General features: G+C 38.1%; 2 protein-coding genes across 2 annotated transcripts in view; one reads left to right on the forward strand and one right to left on the reverse strand.

Annotated features, from left to right (window-relative positions):
• LOC115732964 (disease resistance protein RUN1-like) overlaps positions 1-27,008 on the forward strand; it is an 86,512-nt gene that overhangs the window by 42,998 nt on the left and 16,506 nt on the right. The gene's annotated exons all lie outside the window — the stretch shown is intronic.
• On the reverse strand, positions 1,757-4,390 carry LOC115728046 (disease resistance protein RUN1-like). Its single transcript, XM_048278821.1, has 3 exons — positions 4,271-4,390; positions 2,889-3,196; positions 1,757-2,803 (listed from the first exon to the last, which is right to left on the reverse strand). The coding sequence occupies exons 2-3, from the start codon at positions 3,066-3,068 to the stop codon at positions 1,970-1,972; spliced, it is 1,014 nt and encodes a 337-aa protein (XP_048134778.1). The 5' UTR covers positions 3,069-3,196; positions 4,271-4,390; the 3' UTR covers positions 1,757-1,969.

The raw sequence follows: 27,008 nt of genomic DNA on the forward strand, positions 1-27,008 counted from the left end.
TTTGGTAACAGGATTTAGCCGCTGATCAGTGCTGACTTCACTGTCTGTTCGGTGCTAATTTGGTCGCTGTTGGAAGTAGTTTTCTCATCGCTGTTTGCCAGTGGTCATCTAGTCCAATTTCTCTGCTGTCAAAGGAAAGTCCTCGGAGTTGCTGTTAGTGCACGTGAGGAGTCCTAGCTGCCGGTCCAGGATCTTCGAAGCACCGTCCGCAAGTTTGGTTCAAGTTTGAAAAGGAAAGGAAATCTTGCAATCTAGGAAGCCTTTGGAGGAATTCCACATCACATCTTTTCATCTATCCTTCACCAAAGCTTCGCGACACGACAACAATCCGTGATCGCAAGCCATCCTATATTTGTTCAAACTTAGAAATTTCTAACTTATATTATTTCGAACTCTTGAAAGAGTTAAAGTACTTCATTGTTCAAATTTTCTTTTAGAATTCCGATAGGTATATAGCAACAAGTTATCATAAATACTGTGAGCCTAATTGTCAACAAGAAAACAATATACAGTCCAAAAAATCTCATTAAAAAATATTAAAAATGTCGGAAAAAGTCGGCATATTAATTCTGTTGTGGATATTCCATTGGTTATAAGAATCATTAAGGCCATTGTGTTTTGGATTTTGGAAATAAATTACACTAAACTCTTGTTAATTAAATCGGCCAAATACTACCGTTGAGAAAGTTAGTTTCTTTTCTATTGTGCTTGTGAACTCAATTTTTTATGGGAGATATCTTTTGACTGACACACGTATATCGACTTATAATTAGATTATTACATGTATATTTTCAGATGTTGTCACATTGAATTAATGATAAAGAGAACCAAGAAATAACCACTTCCATTTGGTAGTTTAGGTGCGAGAAAAATAATAAACATACTGTATTTGAAGAATATATGTTGGATGGTCGAATGTATAACCAAAATATTTAAAAATTGACCAAAAAATAAAGGAACAATAGCTAGATTCCATTCACTTACATTGATCTAGGATTATTTTGAGACAAAACTAGTCGTAAATATCACCTTAACTCGAATACCAAACAGAAAACAAAAGATGAAAATAACAAAAAGAACTTACCCGCCAACTCGCCACTCAACTTCCCAAAATAACTTGATTCTCATAAGATCATCATTGAGATCGACTCTAAATCCATCACTAATCTTATTTGTTCAGAGTTTACAAGTGATAATGCTGACCTACTTTGCTTGAAAATATCATAAGACTGCTATGCTCTCACTTTGAATTCAAAGTGCAATATATTTTTTGGAAAGGAAATTGCTTTGACTAGCTTGTTAATAGTGGAAACTAGCTTCTTTTTATTACCACCTGGAGAGTTACTTTATATTTTATTAGGTGATAAAATAAGGATAACAAATTTATGAAGTTAAATTTTTATGTTCTGGTTTAGCCCTTTCTCGTGCAAAAATTATGAATTAAGTCACGTCACCCTTTTGCTATTCTCACTCCGTTCACTTTATTATCTATGATTCATCGTGGACTATTCCTACTCGGAGAGCAAACTTTCCGTGGTCAAATTTCCGATATTCGAATCGTCATAAACAAGCGTCAATTTGATGGTAGTCGACTTCGTCAAATTGGAGAATAGAATCCAATGGCAGTGCTCTTGCCATGAGTAGACTATAGAGGATCAAGAAAGGAACCAAAACTGATTCCGACAAAACACACCTGAGTGTGCTGATTGTGATGGCCAAGGAAAAGACAGAAAGAACGAAAATATAAAATTCAGAATAATGCGAAAATCGAAATTCTAACAGCCCTTATTGCAGGAAAATCAGTTGAACATGTTCGATCAGTTTACAAATTTGAATTAAAGAGACATGAGAGCTAACTTCCTCATGGGTAACTTTCTCTCTTCTGTCTAACCACCGCCTAGCTTCGGTCACTGACTCATCGTCTGCATGCTGATGGGACGTCCGTCAGCCTGGAGCAATGTCGTAGTTGCTAACGTCGTCTTTCCGAGATGCGAAATTTGCCATCTCGTACCAGGTTTGGGAAATCATAGGATTGACCTTTCGTCCCAATCACCTCAGAAAATTTAGTCTTTTCAAGAAGTAACACCCGCAAAGAGGACAATCCCGTAATGTCACATTCCCCCATCAAACATCTGCAGAAGGTGAAATCTATCTCTTTCAACCTCTCTAGGTTCCTAATGCCTTCAGGAAATGTTTTTATAAAAGTGCGAGGCATCTTTAGCACTTTCAATTTTCGCAAATCCTTAACAGATGGAGGTATTTCGTCAACTACCGTGTCCGAAAGATCCATGACTTGCAGCCTCTCGAGTCTTCCAATGGCCTCTGGCAGTTTCTCCAATTTCCTGCAGTTTCTCAGATATAGCTTCTCAAGATTCTTCAGCAATACTATTTCATTAGGGAGCTCACTCAGTTCAGTGCCATCCAATGCTAGGTCTGAAAGAGATTCCAAGTTACCAATTGAACCGGATAGGGACAAGGATTTACAGTTGCAAGCACTCAGAATTTTAAGCTTCCCACATGAACCCTCAGGGAATTCAATTGCTTTAATGGAAGTTCCATCAATGTAAAGCTCTTCCAAAGCTACCAAGGATCCTATATCTTCTGGCAACTTTTCCACGAAGCTGCAGGACTTGACATTCAAAGAAACTAATTTCCCTAGATTTCTGAAGGATATGCCAACACCCGGTAATAAAGAACAACCTTCCAGGTTTAGTCTTTCTAAGTCCATGGGTGCATCGGAAACCGGAGATTCAGTTAGCCCCCTACAATGTTTTAGGATCAAAACTTTCAACTGTTGCGCCTTCTGCAAAACAAGAGAATATAAAAGACTTATTTACTACAAGGTATTGTCAAACATGAAGCTAAAGCATGCACGTGTGCCATCATACCTCCATAATTTTTTTCCAGTGCCACCAAGTGCTCGAGGTACTCCAAGACAGATCAAGAACGAGCAAGTCTGACAGTCCGAAAGCAACTAGACCAGAGATATCGTGGCACCATTGCCACTCAAGCCACTTTAATTCTGGAAGGGAAAACGTCCTCTGTGGAGTTCCTTGCACTCTGCTCATTTTGTTTGAAAATATTTTGGCTCATTCTAAGATAACTAAGATTCTGGAAAATTATGAAAAAATCTATCTTCATCAAATGAAGGGGGCTCGTCGAAACTGGCACTGAGGGCTTCAACCGTTTTAGCGACCTGCCAATCATGAAAAAATGGTAAAAGAAGAAAGTGAAATAAAAGTTTATCCACCATCAACTCTGAAAAACTATCAATAGAAGTACTCTGATTCAAACTAGGACAGACTTTCTTGTCTTCAGAATTTACCTTTCGTTCTTTCAATGCTCCTTGGATATCCTTCTTAATCCATAGCCTGCTACGCTTGGAAGGTTTACATGGATTTTCCGCCATGACAGTCTCTGTCCCGAGGAATTTCACTTGATTAGGCATCCACAATTCATGATTTTCTATGGTTTTCACCAAAGACACTGCTATGAATCTCGTCAAGACGTGTCTCAGGATTGTATCCACGAGCTTCCCACATGTAAAAGGGTATTCTCTTGTCTTTTCCCGTGAAAAAACATGCTACATCAAGAAATATCTTTTTGGCATCATCCTCTAACGCGTCATATCTTGTCTTCATAATTTCTCTGATATCTTTGTTGAAAGTCTTTTGCTTCATTATTTGGAATTGATCCTCCCATGATTTTTTGGACTTTCCGAATAAAGATGAACCAATAGCATCAATAAGAAGAGGAAGCCCTTGAGCAGCCAAAGTAATGTCCCAAGCCAAATCGGAGAATTCCTCTTTAAGAGATTGTCCTCTAAGAGCACACTTACAGAACAGTTGAAAAGCATGGTTGTCATTCATTCGGTCTAGCTCGTATTTTTCAATAAGGATGTCATCACGACAGTCACCACTTTTTTGGGAGGTCTTAAGATCCATAATAAACTCGTCAACAACGTCGCTGTTAGAGATCAGGATAATCCTGCTTCCTGGACCAAACTCACTTAGATGTATGCCTAACGATAGGATTTGTTTAAAATCGCTCACATCATCAAGGACAAGGAGGACCCTCTGATCTTTTAATTTGTACCTGATAAATTTGGCATCTGGAGGCGGAGGAATGGATGCATATCTATTCTTTTGGAGGTCATTAATTAAATCTTCTTTGAGAGACGAGAGACTCTTTCCTTCAACTTTAAGGAAGCTATATTCTGCAAAGAGATGACGGATTTTGTTGTAGACAATCTTGGCAAGAGTTGACTTACCGATTCCCAGAAGGCCCGATATCCCAATCACACGTTTTCCCGTCAGCCTTTGCCGTTCAACCGCTTGGTCATTTTCATAGCGAACATCAAGTTTTCTCATCATCTCTCGCACATGGTGACCCATCCCCACTAAATTTTCTGTCACGTCTAAGTCATCCTTCTTCAACAGCCGGCGGATCGTGGAAACAACATCCCTTATAAGACCATGTTCCCTGCCAAACGGGAAATGAAGGAAAGAGGAAGATATGAAAAGGAACAACTGGTCGGATAATACACCAGGCAAAAGAGAAGATGCATTGACTTTCTTCTTTCTTTAATTTCGTACTCGATCATCACTTGCTAGGAAAAGTCGAAAAAGCAACGACATCTTGATCTCACTTACACGTTATTAAAGTCCTTGAGTTTCCATCCTTTAATTTTTGAAACATCCCGTGCAGAGCCTCCTTCCATGTGGGCTATAGTTGCTGACTCCACCCCCAGGGCCGCATGGCTGCAGAAAGACTTCTGATAACTCTCCTCCTGTTTGCCGACCACATCGGAGCTCACGTCATAGAAAATGGGCATGATTCTCCTGTTACACCTCACCATTTCCGCCACCTCTTTTAGACAGCTCCTACTGGAAGCGAAGTCTCTGGAGAAGACGGGAATGCATATCTTCGTTTGGCTGATCACTTGTAAAATCCTAGGCATGATCTCTTCTCCGACCTCGATCCCATCACGATCTAAAAATGTGTGGATCCCTGAATCAGCGAGGGTTTGGTATAGAAATTCAATGAAGCCCTTCCGAACATCTCCTCCTCTGAAACTGAGAAAGATTTCGAAGCGGCCATCATCGGGCCATCTAGGAGATGGAGACGACGAGTGGTTATTGCAGATAGCCATGAGTGAGAAGCTCAAGAAAAAGGTGCAAAGACCAATTCTTTCGTCGGGAGGGGGACAACTGAGCGATAGCTCGAGGAAGAGAACAAACTCACAGGATCTGGTCTGGTTACAGATCAAAGCTATGGAATCTTGACTTTGCACAAAAGGTCCTCTAATGAGCTTAACCCCAAGTGACATCTCTCGACAAATATAGTACAATCAAGCTTTACCATCCATTTTTAAAATATTGACCAAATTACCATTATTCCTGGTAAAGTTACTGAAACACATACTAAACATAAGCAGTTTCTCATTTGTAGTAGACTGGTTTGTGTGTAATAAAAACAATCACTGGTGTTAAAAAATGTTATTTCTAGTAGTACCTCCTTCTCAGGAGTGTAATATTGACGAAAATTAATCGGCCCAGCCAAATGAAGGGTTAAATAGCCCCCTAAGAATTGAAAAAAACAAGAGGAAAAAAATTAAAAAAGAAATCAGAAAGTTTACTTTTTAAAAATGAAAAATCAGAGGAAAGGAAAAAAGAAGAGGCTGGGTAGTGGCAATCACCGCCAACTCTTGGGGGGAGCTTGATCTCCACTTAAGCTCCATTCATTTCGTGAAAAAAAATTTTCAAAAAAAGAATTTTTTAGTTTTCTCACATTCGATCCATGGAAAATAAATTATTTAAGGCAAATGTTTTCCATCAATGGAAAAAATGCCTTCAAAAGTAGAGAAAATATTTTTTTTAAAAGTAAAAATCATTTTCCCTCTCTTTCCTCCATGGACTCTTTTATATTTTTTTTTTTATTTTGTTTTTGTTTCTTTTCCTTTCTCCTTCTTCCTCCACCGGCCATGAGCCTCGACTAGGGCGGGCAGCCCGGCGACTAGCCAGGATGCGTGCCGACGAGCTCGAGCCTTACCCGAGGCTGGCAAGGCTCTAGCTTGTCTACGGCCAACAACCGGCCGAAGAAGAAAGGAAAATAAAATAAATAAATAAATAATAAAAGAGAAGATAAAAGAATAAAAAATAAAAATAAAATTATTAAAAGGACTACAAGGTGAAAACCGATTTCCATATTGAATGGTAGATCATTTTCAGGTATCAGCAGGACACCGAAAAATATTAAAAATTTTTTTGAAAAATGACTTTTTGGAAATCATTTTTCAGAAACACCTTATTTTTCTCGAAATAAACATAGTCTAAGATGCGTGTAAGTAGTTTAAATAAGTTTGAAGACTTCTAGCTCGAGTTATCTTTTTGATTGGCTAGATGAGATGAGTTTTCATATCCAACCCAAACCAAGTTACATGATTCAGAACGTACCTTTTCGTTCTTGAGGGTGGTTGTATTAGCTGGCTAGTATGGACCGAGTTTGGCCTGACCCATAATGATAGGGCCCGCGCTCGGGAACTCTATGTGATGGCTTAGGTCTTTCATCTAGTCCTCTAACGTACAAATTCAGAACGTACCTTTTCGTTCTTAAGAGTGGTTGTCTCATTCGGCCAATGTAACAGAGAGGGAATAGAGGGGAAACACTCGAGTTCCGAATCGTCGCCGTTCCGCATCAAGTTCAATCGACTCCAAACCAGGTACGCCAATCCCTTCTCGGCAATCATGTAGTGGTTCTGATTCTGGCTATGGCGACCATTGAGGGTGCCACATTCGTGGCCTACAGATGTGACTTTTGGTCAGTGAATTGTAGTAGCAAACGGTTGTCATTAAAGGTGATAATTTATTGTAACAGTTCAACTAAGAATACAGGTAGTATACACTAAAATTGGCCCTAAAATCTGCGACATAATAGATTTCAAGTATCATGATATGTAGGGTAGGTTCCTGGTTCTAAAAATTGAAGAATGCGTTTTGACGAGTAGGTTCCAGATGGAATTTGGACCAACCTTGAAGTCACTCACCCCTAAGTGACAATCAATGCTAATTCTTATAGGGAACATGACCTCCGCTTAAGATGCATGTAAGTAGTTTGAATAAGTTTTAGGACTTTTACCTCGAGCTATCTTTCTGGTTGGCTAGATGAGATGAGTTCTCATACCCAACCCAGCCCAAGAAACATGATTGAATACGTCCGAGAGGAATTTAATTGGGGAGATGCACCTAGATCCCCATGTTCTTGGCTTGTTTCGTCTTCTAAGCAGTGTAGGGCAATCTTGTAAGGTGTCTTTGCCCAAGATAATGCCGCAAAATGGTGGCTTTCAAATAAAAAAGTAATTTGCCCAATCTCTTAAGCAGACTTAGTATGGTCAGTTTAAAACGTATTACTTCGGTAGTGGTCATTTGTTTTTTTCAATTATTTTTCTTTTTGGATGACCAATATTTAAATAAATTCATAAAACAGTTCTTCCCATTCATTGACCAAGACTTCTTTTGGTCATTCTAAATGATTTATCCTCGGTCATAGTAATATTTTGTCTTAATTCGCGTGTCGCGATATCCGATCTTTTTTTTCCCAAGATTCGCCAGAACATGTCGGATAAGGGAAGAAAGGAGGCGACAGTCACTTCGTCTGCTTCCTTTTGTGCACTGTGGAGTGCGTGAGCGACTGATGAAGGTCGAAGCCTGTTCCTTTGGCATTGCCATTATGCATCCATTGACTGGCTAGACTTGGACAATTATGTTGTCCCATCTTAGGGTTTTATTTTCCTTTGAAATTTTTGCTTTACCATTCTCATGCTCTCTTTATTTCACGAAAACATAACTTTCGAAAAAATATTTTTTAAAACTTTTGGTACTTAATTCATAAAAAATAAACTAACCTCGAAAAATATTTTCTATTCATAAAAAAATCTTCTTCAAAAGTAAAAAAAATATTTTCCCCATTTTCAAGGAATAATATTTTTCTCATCTTTTTTTCTTGCTATCTCTCACACTTCCTTTTACTTTTATCGTTTTCAAAGTTCAGTACGTGCTGTGGATCAGGTTCGTACTTCCTCGATATAAATACATGAAAGACGTCATAGATATCCGACAAATTTGACAGCGAGGCCCGCGGTCACGCGGGCCTCGGTGTTATTGTCGTATACGAAACACACTCTTTCATCGCCATTTTCTTAACGCATCCCAGAAAAGGCCAGATTTCACGTACCCAGCAATCCTTATCAATAAATTGGACAATCATCGTGTCCCATCGTGGGGTTTTATTTTCCTTTGAAAATTTTGCTTTACTATTTTCCTAATTTTTTCTTTAAAGTTATGTTTATTTCGCGTAAATATATATTTTAAAAAAATATTTTTTAGATTTTTCGACACTTGATTCGCGAAAGATAAATTAGTCTCGAAAAATATTTTCCACACATAAAAAAAAAACCTTCTAAAGTGAAAAAAATATCTTCCTCATTTTTAGGAGAAAAACATTTTTCTCCTCTTTTTTTTATGCTATCTCTCACACTTCTTTTTACTCATCGTTTTCAAAGTCTAATATGTGCTTTGGGTCAGGTTCTTACTTCCTTAATATAGATACATGAAAGACGTCCTGGATATTCGACAAAATTTGGTAGCAAGGCTAATCGGTACGCCCAATTTCCTATCCTTTTAAGGATCTCAAATGATTCTTTTTACTTTTTATTTATTTTTTAAAAATTCAATTTTTTATCTCATTTGTTCTCTTTTTCTTTTTATTTATTTATTTTTTCTTTTCTCCTTTCTCTTTCCTCATCCTTCTCCCTCCTTCCTCGGCTCACCGCTCCTTCCTCCGCCGACTGCAAACCTCGGTGATCGGCCATGACGTGGGCTGGCGAGATGGAGGCTCGGCCGCTCCCGGTGATCTCCATTTCGCCCAAGGCCGGCGAGGCTAAGGGCCAATTCGAGTTCTACAGTTCACTCATTGCATCATCTTGGTGGCCTTTTTAGGAAGTTGCAAGATGGCAGTGTAAAGATTCTTCGCTAGAATGTACACTTCGCTCCCTGGGTTTCGATTGAATATATGCGGTCTCCGATCCGGCTCCCTTGGTTTCGATTGAATATTGTTGACACCAAAAATTATACAAGGAGACACGTGGCAAGCACGTGAGGGAGTCATGGTCAGCTATGGAGAGGTGTACTACAACTAGATATAGATCAGTCGGAAAGACGCCACGTGTCATGGTAAATTATGGCGCCATTCCTTTCAGAGCAAGAAAAAAAACGCGTGAAAAAGAGATAAACCTCAGAAGATGGCACGCAAAGTAGGAAACCGTCAATGATGACATCAGCATAAACCGTCCAAAGACAGGAGGACGTGCCGAAAGTGGAGCGGAAAGTGCAGAGCCAAAAGAAATAACTAATCTGAACTTTTCTTGTGTTGTTTGCTTCCCCTATATATTACTGGGATATATGGTAAGTTTCGTATTCTATTCGGCACTCTATAGCCCAAAGAACGGCCACCCATCAAACATGAAATTAGGAACTAATGCCCACAAAGTATTTTCACTTTCTCGACAATGCACATATTTTGATAACATATTTTAGAGAAAGAAGATCAAGGATGTATTGGAGGAGTGCATCAGGTAGATCACACAATTGGTTGCAGCTACCAACATCGAACTTATTTGTATAGTCATGGCGGAGATAATAAGATGAACTATCTAAAATCTCATCATCCTTGAAATCCATTATTTCTAAATTTCGAAGATTCATTAGTAAGTTCGGCAAGATAATTCGAGTAACGTAGGATTAACTAAAGGTGATTATGAATGGAAGGCTGACGGTGTTAGAATTGAGACTAAAGTAAAAGTTGATGATTTTTTATGAGATAAAAAAAAAGTTTTGGATATAATTGTCACAAATGCTAAAGTTGGAGATTTTTTTGGGTATTATACCTATAATTGGTAGGCCAATAACCATATAATTGGAAAATTCTGTCTACTATCAATTGTTTGAATAAATTAAATAACCTCTTTTTCGTATCAGATAAGTAAATTTCTAATTCAATGGAATCTTTTAAGTCAATACTAATTAAGTGCAGTCAAAACAGATTGACCAGTAAAAAGCTGAGCCTGAGCATGATACAGCTAATGGCCATTGGTTGGCCCAGTATGGTTAAAAATGGCCCTTAGAGCAAAGAAAGAATAGCATGCAATGAGTGCTTTAGGTTAGTCATTTAGGGTCTGTATGGTAACACTCACTGGAAAGTGTTTTTATTCCGAAAGTATTCCCGGAACACTTTCGGAACAGAAATGCGTATGATAAAAAAATGTTCCAAAAGTGTTCCGAAGAACATTTTTGAAAAAAAGAACACTTTTGAAGCAAAATCAAGGAACAAAAAAAACTTGTTTCTTGTTCTTCGGAACACTTTTTGGAAACAACTCGAGAGCGAGCTTGTGCAAGCCACCACAGCCCACCATCGTCCGCGAGGAGTTGATGCAGCCTCCCGCCGCCGGTCGCTCGCCGCCGGCCGCCGCCCGCCACCACCGCCGCTGATCGCCGGCCTCCGCCCTTGCCGGCCGCCGGTTACCGGTTGCAAATCCTTCCTTTTGGTAAAAAAAGTATTTTTTTTTTATTTGCCAAACGCGTTTCTGTTCTTGAAAATCGTAGCCGGGAACAGAAACACAAAAAAATGTTTCTGTTCCAAATATGTTCCCAGGAACGTTACCGAACAGAAACACAAAAAAATGTTTCTGTTCTAAATATGTTCCCAGGAACGTTACCATACAGACCCTTAGAAGTCTTGATATGAGGCCGAGAAAGTCATGGATACTTAGAAGATATAGGAAAGTCTTATTTAATGTACAGTGACTCCTATGTTATTTTTATTAGCTTAGCTGCTAAATAATTTATGAGCATTTAAAAATATATTATTGCATTAAGTTATGTTACATTAGATAAATCTTAATTTTTCTAGATATAATTGAACAGTACAAATAGACTTAATCGCCAAAATTCATCCATGAAATGTATGCTAACTCAACATAAATTTGGATACACTACACTTAAAAAAAGTCTGATAACGGGGATGCACTAAATTATACTTAACGTTATTTGGGAGCCAATGAGATTTGTCATATAGTTACCCAGGAAAAGTACATTAGAAGTGTCATAACTTTTGTACGGCGTTCACTTAAGTGCTATAACTTTCAAAAATCGTTCACTTGAGTGCCACGTTGACGTGGCAGCGGGAAAAATTGACGTGGCACTTAGAAAGCTGACGTGGTACACACGAAAAAGTTACTATAGGACGCCAGAAAGCTGACATGGCACGCGGGAAAGTTGACATGGCACCCCGGAAAAGTTATTGAAGCACTCAAGTAAACAATTTTCTTCCGACGTAACACTTAAGTGAACTATTTTTTAAAGTTATGGAACTTAAATGAACGTTTTGAAAGTTGTGGCACTAAAATGAACGCCGTACATAAGTTATGACACTTCTAGTGTACTTTTCCCTAATTACCCATATTAGTTACACCAGATGTTTCTCAAGATCCATACTATTTCATGATTTAATACTACATACTTTTTAATTTCTTTAGCTCATCCAATGAGAAACGACAAAGTAAATTGGACTAAATATCTCCCGGGTGGTCCGTGTTCCTGGAACCACTTGTTGCTCTTTTTTTTCAGACTGTAATGATACACGGATATTGCATAGGATTCCCAATCAATAGGGATCTGTCATTGCAAAAAAAATTGTGCACGTGGCTCAGGTCCACAAGATGCAATAACTTAACTAAGACACGAGATAAATGGGATGTCCCCACTCCCTCTCGCATCCACATTCAATCAAGATATGGCAGGATCTACTACCACCTCGTTCATTGGTAATTTGTGAGGCTTCAGCGGCTCGACCAAGCAAGGACGCAGTTTATCTAAGAACAAACACTTTTCTTTTATGTAATTTCAATTCCCGTCGCACCATTGCCCTCACACTTAAGTCAATTATCCATGATTAGGTTGACACGTCAAATAAATCACGTGAAGCTTGATCGAGAGGACGTAATTGCACTTTTCCTCAAAAAGTTAGAATTAAATTAGTCCAATTAAAAAGTTCGGAACTCGAATACGTTAGGTTCAATACCGATTATGCAATTTCCCAGCAATACTAAAGCACCGGTACCTCAAAGTTGGATGAAAATAGAAGATTATTGTGGATGTCTCCATCTTGATCATGATCGAATTTTAACTTCGTATATTTTGTTATTTCTCGAGTAAATTAATCATTTGCGCCTAGACAGTTTTGATCCCCTCCCTTCATCGTGAATCTCTATTTTCACATATTACAAACTCCACGCTATTAAAGGAATTAGATAAAGTGATATTTGGGAGATATTTGGATTTCGTTGTTTAACATTTGGGACTCAAATGAAAATAACGTGATGCAAAAAGGTGAGATCATTTGGGCACATGAGGACTGAATTCATGCAATTTAAAAATACAATTTTGTTTCTTCAAATTTTGGCTCACAAGAAACATCCTTCACTCACGCGTGATGGATTTTTCTAATCCATGCTTATAATCAAGGTCAAGCTAGTATTTTCTATGTTTGTTATCTTTAAAATTGTTTAGGTCGAAATCTGTCATCTTTTCTATCTTGTCTCACACAAGCAACGGGCATGAGTTGTTCAACATAAATAAAGAATAAGAAAGATTTCGAATGCAATCTCGGGAACAACACAAAAGATATTTCTAGGCCTTCACATGAACATGTTTTCGCACCAAGCCTAGCTCCTCGCCTCTCTTTCATTGGCATAACCTCTCTGGTATTTTCTTTTCATGAATTTTTTGTTCCTCCCATCATGTAGACTAACTAGAGATTAAGGTTTTGCAAGCAGAAAGTTAAATGATGTATAATAGCAAAAGGTAACGCCCGTACATGTTTTGAGCCAAACAAACAACTTCTTCTCCAGCACTTAGAGAATCGCTTACTGATTAACTAATGTTTAAGTTGAAAGATGTAAGAATTAATCGTTCGCAACAGGTGAAAATGCCAAGAGAGAAAATGGGAAAGAGAACACTTCAGTTTTGGATGTTTTATGCCATACGTATAGTTTAAATTTATGAAAACACGAGTTTAGAATTGTCATAGCAATTAAATGTATTCGCTAGGGTTTCAGTTCGCTGACTTTTCGGTTTAATTCCCTATTTTCACATTATCTCGATCGCTCGCGACAGTGATTAGGCTTTTCCGCCACAACTTACCGAGTTCCAATCGAAGTAGGTGGCCAAGGTTTTATCTGAAGAATTGGTGCTGTGAAGTGAAGAGGAGATTATGTCATCTGTTCAAGGACATTAGCAGCGCATCTCGAAGAGCTTGGATGGCCCAAGAGTTACACTCACATGTCTTGTAAACTACAGCCACTCGTGGGCCAATGCCGCACATGTCCCTGCGAGCCCCGTTGATGTATCATCAAGTTCCCATCAGTCTCTGCCGAAGCAGATGTCCTGAAAAGGTACGCCCATCCGAGTCAGAATTATAGACTTCACTATGCATTATTGGAGTGAGACTTAGCCCTTTCTTTCTCAGAAGAAAAAGCAAATAAAACTGTGAATAAATGTTGTCCTTTGACAAGAACAGGAAAATTTTTCATTAAACTCATATCAATATGTAATTTTTAAAAGAGCAAGAACAGATAGACAATAACAAAATTTAAACCATATCATCAAACGGCAATTTTATGGTTGTTATTTCACAGTCTAATCTAGTAATAATAGTTGGTATAAAGATTACACAACTTCAATTTTATTCTGTGAACTGATTTTTTTTTCCACTTAAAGGGACTCCTTGAGGGGCTTTCTTCAACAAATCTAGGAAAGATGCTACGTGAAAAGTCGAGATTTATTTCCAATTAATGGTTAATATTAGTGAGATATGAGGGTCTAAGTTAGCCCATGTCTAATGTGCCAATAAGGAGAACTTTATCAAAAATTGCTATTCAATGTGTAATCTTTACATTGGCAAATCATCGAGATCCCCATCTACTTCTCTCAATGGGACATCCCCATGCCCTCACGCGGCTAAGGCTTAATTGAAGTTTGGTAAGCTTCCTTCCAATCGGTTGTCATACATTTATGAGGATGCTGGAAGATGAAGTTGTGGCATGAAACGCCATCTCATTTAGGTGGTGCGTATGGCAATATTTTATTTTTTAGAATAATTTATTTTTAGAAATAATTTTTTTGTTTTTATTTTATGAACTAGTTTCTAAGCAAAAGAACACATTTGGTAATTGTATAAAATTTTTATTTCTGAAAAAGAAAAAAAATTAAATGCCTTTGGCACGTCCCTAAAATAATTATATCGACGAGGGTGACAGACGGCGGTGAGCGACGACTGACGGACCCCCATTGGTTTTATGGCAAGCGGTGATCGGCGACGGTGACAATTAGCGGCGGCGGGTAACCGATGGTGGATTCGTGATTGCAAAGACAAGTATTAAATTACATTGAACTTGTTTTTTTTAAATGACATTGTTTTTATTTTAAATCTATTTCATGGTCACTGATTTATTTTCGGAAACAAAAAATCAATCGACGTACATAAATGCATTTCTTTTTTTTCGTTTCAAAAAATAAAAGAACAGAAAAATAGAAAATTAAAAAGGTTATCAAATATAACGCGCTTTTAAATATCTCTCTTTCTCACAACTACGCCAAGTACGGCAGTCTTACGTGTATTAGATGTTTGTCCAGTAGCGATGGACGAAAGGAGGTGGAGATAGACATTGACGATGGGAACCGGTCAAGTAAAGGAACAGTAAAATACAGAAAGAGGGAGCTGTCGCATTAAAGGCCATGTCTCAGCTGCCCCAGCTACTCTCATTTACTCTCTCTTTCCCTCCGTCTCGCACGACTCTGCCCTTTTCACATGGTTGTCCTTGAGCACTGGAAGAAAGGACGTGGGGACTTGAACATTAGCGATGGGGACCGATCAAGGAACGGTAAAATGCACCCAAAAAAAAAGCCATCCATTTCTATCATGTCCAGCTCCGTCCATACCCATCTTCTATTTTTTCCTAGCCGTTTATTTTTAACTTTCCAGCAAAATGTCGCTGTTTTTCACCCTCTCTATCCTTTGAAAAAATTAAAATTGAAAGAAAAGATTTGTGATAACTGCAATATTTGAAAAGTAAATGTTAACAGTAAAAGACTCCAAATGGACCCAAGCATTTGAAAGAACAGGGAGAAACTCCAATCGGAATGAGAGACCACAAAACAATGTTTAGTGGTGACTCGGAAGCTTTTCCCATATTAATTTTGTGCTGTGAAGAGTACCGGTATTCAAAAAAGAAAACTAGTTAAAAATGTTAATAAAGATTGGCAAAAGTTTAATTTACTTAGAAGTATTGATATAACAATTCAGATTGAAGTTACGTTAGATGTAACAAGTACAATTGACACTCTAATCCAATAATTTATTTAATTATGATGTTACTTCTATATTTTAAATATGATTTCATTGGTCCGTGCAAAGAGCAGGTTTAGAGCTAGTACCTAATTAGTGCTTGTCCATTAATGATGAAGGAAAGGATGAAAAGGATGGACTAGGACTAGTACATTAGTGGTGAAAAATTATGAAAGGACCATTTGCGTTGGCAAATGGTGAAAGGACAGAGAAAGGCAAATGGTGAAAGGACAGAGAAATCATCAATGTCTGTCCATTAGTAACGTAAGAAATAATATAAACATGGACATTGATGATGGCGACTAGTTAGAAAATCATCCATGTCTATGCCCAAGGAATTCATTGATGTTTAGTTAAGGCCTAAGTAAGGTTAGGTTAACGAGCTCCGTAGTCCGTATCCCATCTGCTCTTTCTTCCTTGTAGTTTGGGTCTTTGCTAAAAAAATCATCCATTTCTATGTCTATTGATTGGTGATAGTGTTATAACTTTCAAAACAATCGATCATTCAAGTATTATACAATTTTTAAGACGTTCATGCCATACGACGAATATCCAATGAGGCATGACACTTAAGATGAATGCTTTTAAAATCTTATAATACTCAAGCAATCGAAAAAAAAGTTATGATACGTAAGTGAGCGCTGTATAAAAATTATCACACTTGTTTTTTGAGCGGATGTCATACTGGGATTTTCTTGGATTGCTACGGAATTTAACAATGAGTAAGGTTGGCCTCTGACACATAATCAATGACTATATTGTATATGTATCTCTAATCTCCCGCTCATAATTGCTTCATTGGAAAGATAGGTAAACCTTACCAAACTATTAAAAAAAAAAAAATTCCCTATAGTTGGCCTTCGGTTCCACCAGAACCTTTGAAAATTAGTTAGGAAGTCCTAAACCAGTTTTTTGAATCAATGTAGTCCTAAATTTCCAAGGGAAAATGCAACCTAATCGTTCGATCAAGTCACAAGTAATTTATCCGACATTAATGTTGTCAAATAATTGTCAAATATTCCTTAAATCTCTTATCTTTTCTTAGAAAATGTGAAAAAATTGTAATGACCCTTATTCTCCAATACATGTAAATTATACTTACATAACATTCTATCTTGCAATTATAGAACATGAATAATATGATAATTTTATTTTGATATTGTTATTTTCTTAAGAAAGAATACGTAATGCAAAATTAACTTATTTTTTGCGATAAAAAAATTATGCATGCTTAACTTGTTTGGTTTGTAGGATTATATGCACTTATTCCTCATAAACTAGATAGTTATCCCACAAAAGATCCTTATCAACTTAATTACAAAGAAAACGCCCTTCCTGATATTTAATAAGTCATGAAATTTTGTATTATAAATTGTTCATAATAAATATGCAAGTTTAGGAATAACTTTACATTTTCATGTTGTGAGTTTCTTTTCACTTAAAGGGATAATTTGAGGGGCTTTTTGTCAGCAAACCTGTGAGAATTTGAAAGATAAAACATGACAGGTAAGACTTATTTTGGCTAATGGTTAACATTAATTAGATATAAGGGTCTAAGTTAGCACGAGTGTTACTATGTCAATAAGTGGATTATTAAAAATTGCTATTCAGTATGTAAATAAGAAATAGGGCCATTTTTTGTTTTAGAGTTGATTTGTATACCATTTCGAAAATGAACTTCAAATTTTTTTTCCTCTTCAATTAGCTTATTGTCGTGTTACTTCATTAACCCGCACAAGGAGCGAGTTTAGGACTAGTATATAATCAATGTTTGTTTATTAGAGGTGGAGGCAAGGATGTGGGAACTTACATATCGGTGATGTTGACTGGTCAAGTAAACAGACAAGAAAACAATTTCTATAGCCATATTCAACTTTTGATGAAAGAGTATTTGGAGACATCAAAAGGAAGGAGATCTCCCCATTATCGTAGCAATAACTCATCTGCTCATTATGCTAGACTCATGATGGGTTGAAAAGGAGTCTGGTGCAAACCACGTAGACTCACATGGAATTGACTATTCTTTTTAATTTCATTTCGACTGGTTTAAAAATTTTAAGTGTCTTCTATACACCCCGTCACACTGAAGTTGAGCTATGGGTTTCTAAAACATATTGCCACCTCCGAATAGTACTACATGTCACGCGCGTATGGTCTGTCATTGTCGTCTTGCTCCCTTTATTAAATACATTTGTCATATCAAAGAATCGCAAACTGCATAAACTACTTATTAGGTGAGTGATGATTTAAGTGAAATCATTTTAATAATTGCATTTTATTGAAGGTGTTATATGCGTTTCAGATTCTAATGGTCACTCTATGTTGATTCACACAAGTGCCCCCATACAAATATAAATGAAAATACTAATATTATAAACAAGATTTAAAGAAGCTACTTATCACGTGCATGGGTGGGTGTGGCTAGGGGTGAGCAGTCCTAGAATCGATCTAGGCACCACCTAGAATTTGGAACCTACTGGTTGGAACCTAATGGCTGTACCATTTCACATGTTTCATGATCTACCAAGGTTTCACATGCATTCTTAATCGAACTATTACAATGTTTCATCACTTATAATGATCACCATTTGCTACTACAATTCACCGATCGCAACTCGTATTTAGACACATGAAAAATGTGAAATATTAATAAAGTAAAAGTCCCAATCATGGATATTTAGGTTTCAATGTTTATCGTTTGAGACTCCAGTGAAAATCACGTAATACAAAGAGTGAGATCAATTTGGCTCATGAGGACTGGGTTGATGCATTTAAAGAAACAAATGGGTTTCTTCAAATTTTGGCTCCAATGGCAACAAGGAACATCCTTGACTCATGCGCGTGATGGATTTTGCTAAGCTATGGTTATAGTCAAGGTCAAGCTGATATTTTCTATTTTTCTTATTTTTACAATTGTTTGAGTCGAAATAGCTCATCTTTTTCTATCCTTTCTTATTTTTCTCATTCTGTGTGCTTATATTATGATCATTAATATTCATACATTGCTTGTTCAAATATGCACGCGAGCAAACAATTCTCTTTGCATTCTTCAAGGGATATATTGAGGGAAATCAAAAATTGATATTCAGTACGTATATAAAAAATACCGCCATTTTTTGCTTCAGAGTTGTTTCGATTTGTATAACATTTCGAAAATTAAACTTTTCAAAAAAATTTCCTTTTCAATTAGCTTAATTATGATGTTACTTCTATATTTTCAATATGACTTCATTGATCAGTACAAGGAGCGAGTTTAGGACTAGTACCTAATCAATGCTTGTTCATTAGAGATGGAGGTAAGAACGTGGATTACATATCGGTGATATTGACCTGTCAAGTAAAAAACAAGAAAACCATTACTATTGCCATGTTCAACTTTTGATGAAAGAGTACTTGGAGACACTAAAAAGGAGATCTCCCCCATTATAGCAACAATAATTTATTTGCTCATTATGCTAGACTCATTATGGGTTGAAAATAAGTTTGGTGCCAACCGACGTAGACCCACATGCAATTGGCTGTTCTTTTTTAATCTCATTTCGATTGGTTTAAAAATTTTAACTGTCCTATATACACCTCGTCACACTGAAATTGAGTTATGGGTTTCTGAAACATATTGCCACCTCTGAATAGAACTACAAGTCACGCAGGTATAATCTGTCCTTATCTTTTTGTTCTCTTTATTAAATACACTTGTTATATCAAAGAATGACAAACTATATAAAGTACTTATTAGATGAGTGATGATTTAAGTCGAATCGTTTTAATAATTGTGCTTTGGCTACAGGTGTTATATGCGTTTCAGATTCTAATCATCACTCTGTGTTGAATCACACAAGTGCCCACATACAAATATGGACGAAAATATAGGCAAAAGGACATCTGGAGTGCCAATGTTTGTGTACTGCATTTATATTGGTGCCAATATTTTTTTGATCACTTCAGTGCCAATCTTTTTTAAAAACGGTTATTTCAGTGTCAATTCCGATAACCTTCGCTGGAAATCACATGTGGTATCCGCAAGGCACGCCGGAAGATCCTAGTCAGCAACAAAATAAATTAAAAATCAATAAAAAAATCCACGTAATATTAAAAAAATTAAAAATAAAATTTTTTTAAAAAAGAAGGGAGCAGTTGCAGGGCGAGGGCTCACAGCCCTCGCTGCCACCACCTCACCATCGTCGGTAATGGCTAGTGAGGGGTCGGGAACGGCTGAGGGGGGTCATCGGGAGCCGTTCTTGGGCAAGGTCGACCTTGCCGTGGGTTTGCAAGCACTCGGCGGGGGTCGCCCCCTCGGCCGTTGTTCCGGACCCTTGGCGGCAATGGCCGGTGAGGGTATGGGACGACGGCGACTTGGGCTCCCCCTCACCGCAGCAACTTCTGCTTCCTTTTTTTTTTTTAAATTATTTTTCTATGTAATTTTATTTTTTAAAAAAATTAACCATTTTTAAGTTGAACAGTCCACATGGACTCAAGTGGACGCCACGTGAGTAGATTTTTTTTTTAAAATTACCACGTAATCTTAAAAAATGATAAAAAAAAAATACAACATGTATTATTTAGTTGGAATTGGCACTTAAGAGATCTTTTTTGCTAGAATTGGCACTTAATAATCATTCTTGGCCGAAATTAGCATTTAGATGATCGTTTTTCTTCTATTTGGTATTTAAGTGATCTAAAAAAAATATTGGCACTAAAGCGAGTGCAATACACAAATATTGGCACTCTAAGTATTCTTTTGTCTAATATTATGTAAAAGACTTAAATATGCTACTTATCACGTGCATGGGTGGGTGTGGCTAGGGGTGAGCGGTTTCTGGGTCGATCTAAGTTCCACCTATAATCTGGAACCTACTTGTCAAAATCGGTTCTCTAATTTTTGGAAACTGAAACCTATCTTGCATGCTATGGAATCTGAAATCTGCTATCTCATAGGTTTTAAGGTCTACCAAGGTTTCACATGTACTCTTAATTGAACGATTGCAATACATCACCTCTAATGATCACTATTTGTTATTACAATCCATCGATCGTAACTAATATTTCGACACACGAAGAATATAAAATATTAATGAAGTAAAAGTCTTAATCCTAGATATTTGGATTTCAATTTTTATCATTTGAGTCTTCGGTGAATATCACGTAATAAAAAGAGTGAGATCAATTTGGCTCATAAGGGTTGGGTTCATGCATTTAAAGAAACAAATTTGTTTCTTCAAATTTTGGCTTCGATTGCAACAAGGAACATCCTTTACTCATGCGTGATGGATTTTCCTAAGCTATGGTTATAGTCAAGGTCAAGCTGATATTTTCTATTTTTCTTATTTTTACAATTGTTTAAGTCGAAATATCTCATCTTTTCTATCCTTTCTTATTTTTCTCATTATGTGTGCTTATATTATGGTCTTTGGCATTCATACATTGCTTGTTCAAACATGCATGCAGGCAGACAATTCTCTTTGCAGTCTTCAAGATATATATCGATGGAAATAATCAAATTACAACTCTTGGGCATTAAGACAAATCGTGTACGGTGAAGCCGAAGATCCATCACATCTTGTCAAAAAGCGGATGACTAAATTACATTTATCTTATTCTATGCCAAGTCCGAACTACAATTAAAGAGTTTGGTTGTGTCGGTTGTTGTTTTATAAGCCATATTTTTTCTTGTATCGCTATCTTTTAACTGGTGCAGAATTAAAGCGCATCTTTTACAAATGGCAGGTACTTGAAAATATGAGTTCCTATTAACGAGCATTACACGGTGAATGATTTGACGATAGCACTAAGTCTCTTAGTCTATGCTTTCATTTTCCACGAAATCATTACTAAAGTTATTATTCCATGACTGAACCATGCATGCAATAGGTGGGGGTCCATATGTACCCTTTTGTCTGATAGAGCTCTGTCGTTGGAAAATAGCTTTGCACGTTGCTTAGGCTCAAAAGATGCAACAATTAAACTAGACATTAAAAAGTGGGATATCCGATCTCTCTCACTAGTCCATATTTAATAAAGATGCTTTTTAAAAAGAAAAGTTAAATAGAAGAAAGTGAAGCACAAAACGCAAGAGATTTTGGCTACAATATTGAAATGAATCAATAGATTAATGATAAGCCAAGATGGCTATCACGAGATCTTTGGCAGTAAAATATGCAGAGGAATCATCAAAGTTTCGGGTGCTAGGTCCAAGCCCGTCTCATGCAGCAAGCAATCCTTCAATTCCTTTTTTTTTTTTTTGCATTCAAATCTCTTTGCCTTCTTCGTCCCTCTTCGTTCTTGCTTTGTTTCACTCTTTCTTCTCCTCTATTTCCTTCTCTTTCTTTGTTCTCCCTCTGTCTCTCAAATTTTTTTTGTTGCCTGTTGGTTTGTGCATGATGTGCACAGTTAGCAAGCACATGTTGCTGTGAGCACCGTTGATCTTGATGTACCGTCAAGTTCCCGTCAATCCTCAAAAGGTGTGCCTATCTGAGTCTGAATTAGTGAGGCCAATTTGCATTATTAGTGTGAGACTTAACTTTTTCTTTGTCCCGAAGAAAAATCAAAGAAAATTGCTGACGTTTGAGAACAACATGGAAAATTTACATTAAACTCATATCAATAGGTAATTTTCAAAAGAGCAAGAACAAGAGACAATAACCAAATTCAAACCACGCCATCATATGACAGTTTTATGATGGTTATTTCACATTCTAATCTAATAATTATGGTTGGTGTAAAGATTACACAACTACAAGTTTATTTGTGAACTGAGTTTTTTTTTTTTCACTTAAAGGGATTCTTCAACTTGAGGGGCTTTCTATCAATAAATCTAGAAAAGATAATACTTGAAAAATCAATATTTATTTTCAATTAATGGTTAATTTTAGTGAGACGCAAGGGTCTAAGTTAGCCCAAATCTAATGTGCGAATAAGGAGAAAATTCTCAAAAATTGATGTTCATTATATAACCTTTACATTGGCAAATCACCGAGATTTCCCGGCTCTTTAATGAAGTTGTCCACTTGTCGCATCGAGTGCTGCAACTATTCTCATTTAATCTCTCAGTCACAATTACCCTAATTGCAGCAACCTTACGAATGCTCATGCTTGTCCAGTAGCGGGGGACGATAAGACGTGGACATGGACACTAGTGATGTTGTCTGGTCAAGTCAAGCAACAGTAAAATGCAGAAAAGCCACGCATAGCCACGCATTTCTAGAAGGGGGACTTCTTGTGTTCCCCAGTGTCTACGTTGGGGCTGTCTGCTGACCATTCAACTTCCCAACTGTAGCTCCATCCATTCCCATCTTCTCAGCCGTTTATTATAAACCAAAGCTTTCCAGGAAAAGGTTGCTGATTTTTCCATGCTCCCTGTCCTTCGAAAAAAATTAAAACTGAAAATAAAATTGGGTTCGTAAATGATGAAAACGCGAATATCATTTCTTGTCAATAATTGCATGTTTTTGGAAAATTTTAAAACCAGTTTGGGATGACTGCAAATTTTGAAAAGTAAATATTAAAAGTAGAAGACTCCAAATAGGCCCAAGCATTTTTCGACCAAAAAAAAAAAAAAAATAGACCCAAGCATTTGAAAGAAAAGGGGGAAACTTCAATAGGAATGAGAGACCACGACACAAAAAGGGTTTTGGACGAAAATGCTCGTGACCTAAGTATAATAATTTTTTTTAAACGTTCACTCCAAATGTTGAAAATTTAAACTTGGTATGACATTTTAGATAAAGCACTTTTAAAAAGTTATGGCAATTAAACGATCACTTAAGTATATCGTGTTATAATTTTTGTTTTGTTGAATCGTGCTAAACATGTTGCCCTAAAGATTCGTGCATGATGTGCATGGTTTGCAAACTACTTCAACTTTGTGGGTCAATACCGACATAGTCTCCGTTTCATGTACTATAACGTTCCTATCTGTCTCCGCCAAAGAAGATGAGTTCGTTCGACACCCATCTGAGTTTGGATCATTGAGTCAACTATATGCATTATTGGCACCAAACTTGCTCTTTCTTTCTAAGAGGAAAAATACGAAATTGTCTATTGATGTTACTGTTTAAGCTATTCGACTTTCTTTAACACGATCTTCTATTGAACTTCAATCGCCGAAAATTCGAGTTTAACCACACCTACCTTCATTGATTTGACTATTATGACCACCCCAAGTGTGCTTCTATTCTAAATCAATGTCTTAAACATCCGATTTTTTGGCTTTTATTTTGATTAATCATTATTCTATTCAGTTGATTGACTTTTGTTGCTACGACAATGACGAAAAAAGCACACATCATTTTTTTTTGTGGAAAAAAAAAGTACACATTATTGAAAATAACATCTTTTCTTATTTTTTTTTTGAGCGGTCTTCTAGCAAGCAGCAACCTAAGTAATTAACTGATGTTTAATTGAGACCTTAACTAAGGTTAGATTAGAGGCCTTTCTTTTTTCGCTTAAATAGATTTGTCTTTGTCCCCTTCCTTCGTCCTCATCTGCGCTCAAAATCTCTCGGCCTCCTTCGTCTCCCATCCTTCTCGCTCTGTTTCACTCTTCTCTTCATTTGCACTCAATTCGCTGTTTCGTTCTTGCTCCCTTTCCTTCATCCTCATTTGAACTGAAATCTCTTCTCGCTCTGTTTCACTCTTCTCCTCATTTGCACTCAATTCGCTGTTTCGTTCTTGCTCCCTTTTCTTCATCCTCATTTGAACTGAAATCTCCTGGCCTTGTTCGTCTCCCATCGTTCTTGCTCTGTTTCGCTCTTCTCCTCATTTGCACTCAAATCTCTGTTTCGTTCCTGCTCCCTTTCCTTCATCCTCTTTTTTTCTTTTTAACTGAAATCCCTTGGCCTTCTGTTTAGCTCTTCTTAGTCTGTTTCGCTCAGTTCTCTTTTTCGTTCTTGCTCATCTTCCTTCATCCTCATCTGCACTCAAATCTCTTGGCCTTCTCCCGTCGCTTTTGCTCTGTTTCGCTCTTCTCCTCCGCAGAACCATTCTTCTTCCTCCACGGCTGGTTCTTCTTTTTCTTCTTCAGTATCTGCCGCTCCTTTTCATCACTCTCTCTGTTTTCGCGCTCTTTGCTTATCGGACAAAAAAATCAAAGAAAAATGCCGATCGGTGGTGCCATTGGTATTGTATGGGATGTCTTGAAGATGGGGTTTGATCCCATCAAGCGTGGATTAGGATACGTCATGTCCTCCAAGAGCGAGGCGGACAATCTTCGGCAGGAGGTCGGGAAGCTCGATGAACAGGTGGAGAGGGTCGGCCGTCTTGCCGAAAGGGCTAGAAACAATTGTCGGGCCTTGTACCCTGGCTTCACGAGGTGGGAGGATGATGCCAAGAGGAACTCCAGGGACGCGCAAGGCCTGTTGGACGCCTTCGATGGGGCGACCAAGAGTTGCTGCTACGGGAGACTTCCCGACCCCAAATGTCGCTATCAGTTCAGCACGAAGGCCGAGGCCAAGATCAAGGTCGTTCAGCAACTCGCTAGAGAAGGCGGTGAATTCAAGGAATTGAGCGACATCTCCCAAACCGGTCCTGCTCCGGGGAGACTCCAGTGGCCCACCGCGACGACCTCTGTTTTTTCTGCCTCGACGTCGATTAAGCCTATGGAGGATGGCGTCTTCGAATCCAGAGCTATGATGATGCAGGAAGTCATGGATGCTCTTGCCCATACCACCAAGAGTGTGGTTGGGATTTATGGGATGGCCGGGGTCGGCAAGTCCACCCTTTTGGAGAATGCGGAGAAGAGAATAAGGGAAAAAAAATCGTTCGATTGGGTCGCCAAGGCCGACGTGTCGGAAAATCCAGACATCAAGAGGATTCAAGGAGAGATTGCGCACTGGTTGGGCCTTACTGACTTAGAGAAGCGAGACAATGTCAGCGTGCGAGCGAACCTTCTGCGCGAGAGGTTGGAAAAGGAGGAGAGGGAGAAAAAGAAGGTGCTCATAATACTGGACAACCTCTGGGAACAGCTCGACCTGAAATCAGTCGGCATTCCTTGCGGACCTGACAACAAAGCTAGAGGGTGCAAGTTGTTGTTGACGGCGAGAGAGCAACGTGTTTTGCTAAGGGAAATGCGCTGTGACAGCGCCTTCCTCCTTGGTGAGCTGGAAAACGTAGAGGCAGAAAGATTGTTTGAGAAGATGGTGGGAGGCAAAGTTAAAGTTGAGTTGGAACCCTTGGTGAAGGAAGCACTCGGCTTCTGTGCAGGCTTGCCTTTCCTAATTGTTGCAATATCAAAGCTTTTTATAGACACTACTTACTCTGCATGTAAGCGTGCTTTGACGCAAATCTGGAGCGAAGATACCGGTGAGAAGATAAACATGACTCTCCGATTAAGTTATGATCGTATAAAATCAGAGGGGGCGAAGTCATTGTTACAACTCATTGCTGTTTATGGTGTCTCTAATCCCTCTCTTGAAAATCTGGTGAGGTACGGCTTTGGTTTGGGGTTATTTGGAAAAGTAAGTAGCCTGGAAGATGCTAGAAAAATGTTGAAGTCACTGATCGAAACTCTTCAGGACTCCTCTCTGTTGTTACCCAGTGAAGAAGGTGATGGTTTCAAGATACTTGACTTGGTCCGTGAGTTTGTTGCTTCGATCATTTCAAAAGACAGCCCTCTTCTTGTGCTGAAAGACGAGTCTGTTGCGAAGTTGTCCCAGGACAAGCTCCAAAGTTGCAGGGCGATATGCTTTCCCTATGTTGACATGAAAAAGCTTCCCGAAGAATTAGTTTGTCCGGAATTGCGCATCTTTTTGCTGTTCGCAAACTATAGATCTCTTGAAATCCCAGATTCATATTTCAACTTTATGAGAAAACTCGAGGTCTTAAATCTCACTGGGATACGTCTCAATCGTCCGCCTTCGCCGTTTCAATTCCCGGAGAAGTTACATGCTCTCTGTCTTGACGATTGTTCGATAGATAATGTGGCAATTCTTGGCGAGCTAAAAGGCCTCCAAATTCTCAGCCTTCAAAACTCCAATATTCAACAATTGCCGAAAGAAATTGGGCAACTGGTAGAGCTCAGGTTGTTAGACCTGAGCGATTGTTCACAACTCGAGGTAATTGAACCGGGTGTGCTTGGAAGCTTGATCAAATTGGAGGAGTTGTACATGGAGAATAGCTTTGACCAATGGAATGCCGTGGGGCAAACTCCACCAACTAATGCGAGTCTAAGTGAGTTGAATGACATGAAGAATCTCCACACTCTCCATGTGTCCATTCCCAATCCGAGTGTGCTGCTAGGGGAACTAAAAGTTAAGAAATTGACCAAGTACAAAATTAAAATAGGTGACGGGAGGCGTTTCAGGTCAAGTTACAAAGGATCAAGCATGTTGGAGCTCAAATTTGGTCCAACAAGCGATGTTCTTCAGAAAGGATACATACAAAGTATCTTGGGCAAAGCTGACAGTCTGCTATTAGAAGGAATGTACGGAAATGACCGAAGTATTTGCGCGTTATCCCAAGTAGGTTTTCCAGAATTAAAGTATCTATGGGTCAAGAACAGTCCCTCCGTCCATTACATCCTCCAATCGCCATCCCATACAGCTTTTAAGACGTTGG

Source organism: Rhodamnia argentea, chromosome 5 (genome assembly GCF_020921035.1).
Source record: "Rhodamnia argentea isolate NSW1041297 chromosome 5, ASM2092103v1, whole genome shotgun sequence".
NCBI classification, from domain to species: domain Eukaryota; kingdom Viridiplantae; phylum Streptophyta; class Magnoliopsida; order Myrtales; family Myrtaceae; genus Rhodamnia; species Rhodamnia argentea.